At 41.2% G+C, this 3,306-nt stretch overlaps 1 protein-coding gene across 1 annotated transcript in view; it reads right to left on the minus strand.

The window, feature by feature from the left end:
- Window positions 1-3,306, minus strand: part of SPRED1 (sprouty related EVH1 domain containing 1) — a 99,456-nt gene that overhangs the window by 51,116 nt on the left and 45,034 nt on the right. Inside the window, exon 2 of the mRNA XM_019551602.1 lies at window positions 1,702-1,876. Within this exon, the coding sequence (XP_019407147.1) occupies window positions 1,702-1,876 (175 nt within the window). The remainder of the gene's footprint in view (window positions 1-1,701; window positions 1,877-3,306) is intronic.

Genomic DNA, 3,306 nt, shown 5'->3' on the forward strand with positions numbered 1-3,306 from the left:
ATGCACGCCCCCCTGAGCTAGTCAGCATCTGACCCCACCCTGAGCCCGTGAGCCCTATGGCACATCTCTACCACCAACAGTGCCCCAGCCTACTCTGTGCCTGCTCTGTACTTCCGCACCGTGGCATGTCCTGCTGCCCCTGGGCATGTAGTGGGGCTGGGGTGGCTCCACAGCTGGACTGCCTTTCTAGGCAGTGCAGGCACTGGTGGCTCCTCTTGGCTGCCACTAGCCCCAACCCCAGGGTACTGGCAGAGACCCGTGTGCGGAGCCCCAACCTGGCGCACCCCATGCCTGCGCCGGAGTCACCCATCCAGGCTCAGCAACAGCAGCGGTGGTGGCTGGGCAGAAACTGTTGCTTAGCTCGGGAGAAAAGTGGTCCCTCCCCTTTGCTGCTGTCCAGCCATTCCTGCTCCAGTCACCCAGAGCTCACGCTGCAGCAGGCTGTTCTGCATCTCTGCTGCGTTACTGCGACCTCCAGGCTTACCAGCATGGCAGCAGTGACAGTGCAGAGCAACTTCAGGGCAGCCCAGGTGGTGGTGATGTGGCAGAGATACAGGGTAGCCCAGCACAGTGCAGACTCCAGGTGGCTGTAGCAGAAATGGTGGTACAGCAGCAAGGGGGAGGGACTGCTTTTCCTCACACCAAGCAACAGTTTCTGCTTGGCTGCTGCTGCTGAGCCTGGACAGGTGAGTCTGGGTCAGGGCTGCGTGCGCAGGGCCAGCAGCCATGGCAGCCAGAAGGCGCTGCCCCCACCTGGGTTGCCTAGAAAGGCAGTCCAGCTGCAGAGCTACTGCAGCCCCACTGCATTCCCAGGGGTGGCAGGACATGCTATAGCCAGGTGGGACCAAGGGACTGGCTTTAAAGATCAGGCCCACGGGCCATATTTTGCCCACCCCTGTATTAGATAAAAAGGTAGAAAAAAGATCTTCAATTAGGACTGAGATAAGCAAAAGGTACCACATAAAAGAATTAGCAAGAGAAATCTAAAATGCAATTCCATCTTTCAAGATAGAAGAAAACCTGGGACTAGCTTTAAAGTAATCATTTAAAGGAACCTTGACAGCTATTAATACAGATTACAGATTAGTTGTGGTTATTAATTTTTAATACGAGAGCAGTAAAGCCCATTTTATTTTGTTAAATATAAACTAACAATTATTTTTAAAAATGAAAAATAAAAGAATATATAAATAAACAGTACCTGAGGTAATACAGCCTCTATAGCCACTGTCTTGGCAATATAACATGCATGCCCCTTCTGACTACATTAAATCACTTACTAAGCCATATTGTTTTTGATGGATCTAGGGGCAATGTATTTTGGGAAAAACTCCTTCAATAATTTGTGTTCAGTATCTCCTTCAACCTTAAATCCAAATTGCATAATTCCTGAAGTTGTCTATTTCCTGTTGCATTCTGGTATTAAAGATTTTTCCATAAAAATATAAGGTTTCCTATTCATTCTGTTGGATTTCAAATATTATTTTGATATTAGTTTATCAGATTTCAAGCAGTAAAAGATATTCTGCTAAAATCCAGATACAAAAATTCAGCTGTCACCTTTAAATGTGGAATTCTTTTTGGAGTTTTAGAAATATTTCAGTAATATTGTATTCTTGTCCCTTTATTTCCAGACACTTGCTGACATCATAGCCTCTAAGGTACCTCCATTAAGGATACAATATATGTATACTTTGTTACCGTTTTATCCCTGAGTCGTTCTCCATGGATAAGAAAATCAGCACAGCTATTCTCTTCCTGGTGAATGACTTTGAAGACTGTGACATAGCTCAGTCCACCCCCTCCAAGTGGTAACCATCCGCCACTTGAGTCATCCCGGGTCATCACCACAGCTCGCACTCGTGCATAACTATTACTGGAAGAGATGTAAAAGAACAAATAAGCTTTTCTGTAAACATAAAAATAGCTAAGCATCCAGTTTCATTTGAAATCCCCCAAACTACATCAGCTGATATAATGGTTGCCGAGTGTTTTCTGTGCTTACTGCAGTCAACCAGAAGAAGCTAGAGCTTTAAAAACTGTCTGCTAATAAACTAAATTAACATACTCTTAATTAAGAGTTTAAAATAAAATTGTTCTATAGGCATCTCCTTATCCTTGGATATTTTCTATGTAAATCTATTGCATTGGAAAGTCTGGATATCCGAGACACTAAAGCCTCCATTCAAGACACAAACTGCTTAAACAACTACAACAAACAAATCCATACAACTCAATGGTTTAATTACTTCTGGGAAATCAGCTGCCAAATTATTTTGACTAATCAGGGAGTAAATGAGACTGTCAGCATGAATTCCGTACATAATCCAATATGGAATCCAAAAAGAACTGAATTGCATCCCCACTGACACCCTAAGGGACCGGATGATGATGAGCCCTAGGCCAGGAAACAAATTTATTTCTATTTGCTTTACAAACTACACAATTTTACCAGTCCCAAAAGTTATGTTCTGTAGATAAAAAAAAAAGGTATTATTTATAGTTCTATATAGTATGTGTAATAAGATCATAATTCACCAGACCACAAATGTTTCGCCAAAAAGAGTTGCATATTTATGCATAGCTAAAAAGTTATTTGTTGTTGTGAGAAAGAGAGAAAGAGATAAAACAATCTTAAGGATATTTGTATATTTGCACTTAACATTTACTACTGGCTTCTGTTTTCTAATACCATTTAAGGAAACTAACTTCCATTTCACAAGTCATATATAGTTCTGATATTTTGCAAAATAAATGCTACAAGAGGCAAGGATTTTTTGGTGATATCTTTTATTGGACCAACTGCAGTTGGGAGAGATATTAAGACACGTTTCAGGCACTGACTGCCCTTCTTTGGGTCTGAAAAAGAAACATCATTACATGACCTGGAGTTTGCATAATTATGGTAAGTGCTGGCTGCAGAGGATATAAGAGCTGAACTGAAATCTACAGAAGAGTGCTATTTATAAACAAATGCATTTGGGATATGGGACAATGACAGTTTAGTAAATCAATCTTAAAAGCCAAAATATCCCATTCAGATTTTCAAAATGTCTATTAATATTTTAAGTTTGTGGTGTGGTTTTTGACTTTAATTGACAATCCATATTAAAAAATGCATACTTTTAATCACTTAATGGTCAAATACACAAAGCTGTGAAAACAGACAAATGAAAAAACTCGTTTTAGTTTAGAGACCAATGAAATACAACTTGTTTATCAAACATCCCCCAACCCCCACTACATTTAATAACTGACAAACCTTTGCTACCATCTGTAACATGAATGACGTGTGCCCCCGGAGCA

The sequence above is a fragment of the Crocodylus porosus genome, unplaced genomic scaffold, assembly GCF_001723895.1.
Source record: "Crocodylus porosus isolate Cpor-Errol unplaced genomic scaffold, CroPor_comp1, whole genome shotgun sequence".
NCBI classification, from domain to species: Eukaryota; Metazoa; Chordata; order Crocodylia; family Crocodylidae; genus Crocodylus; species Crocodylus porosus.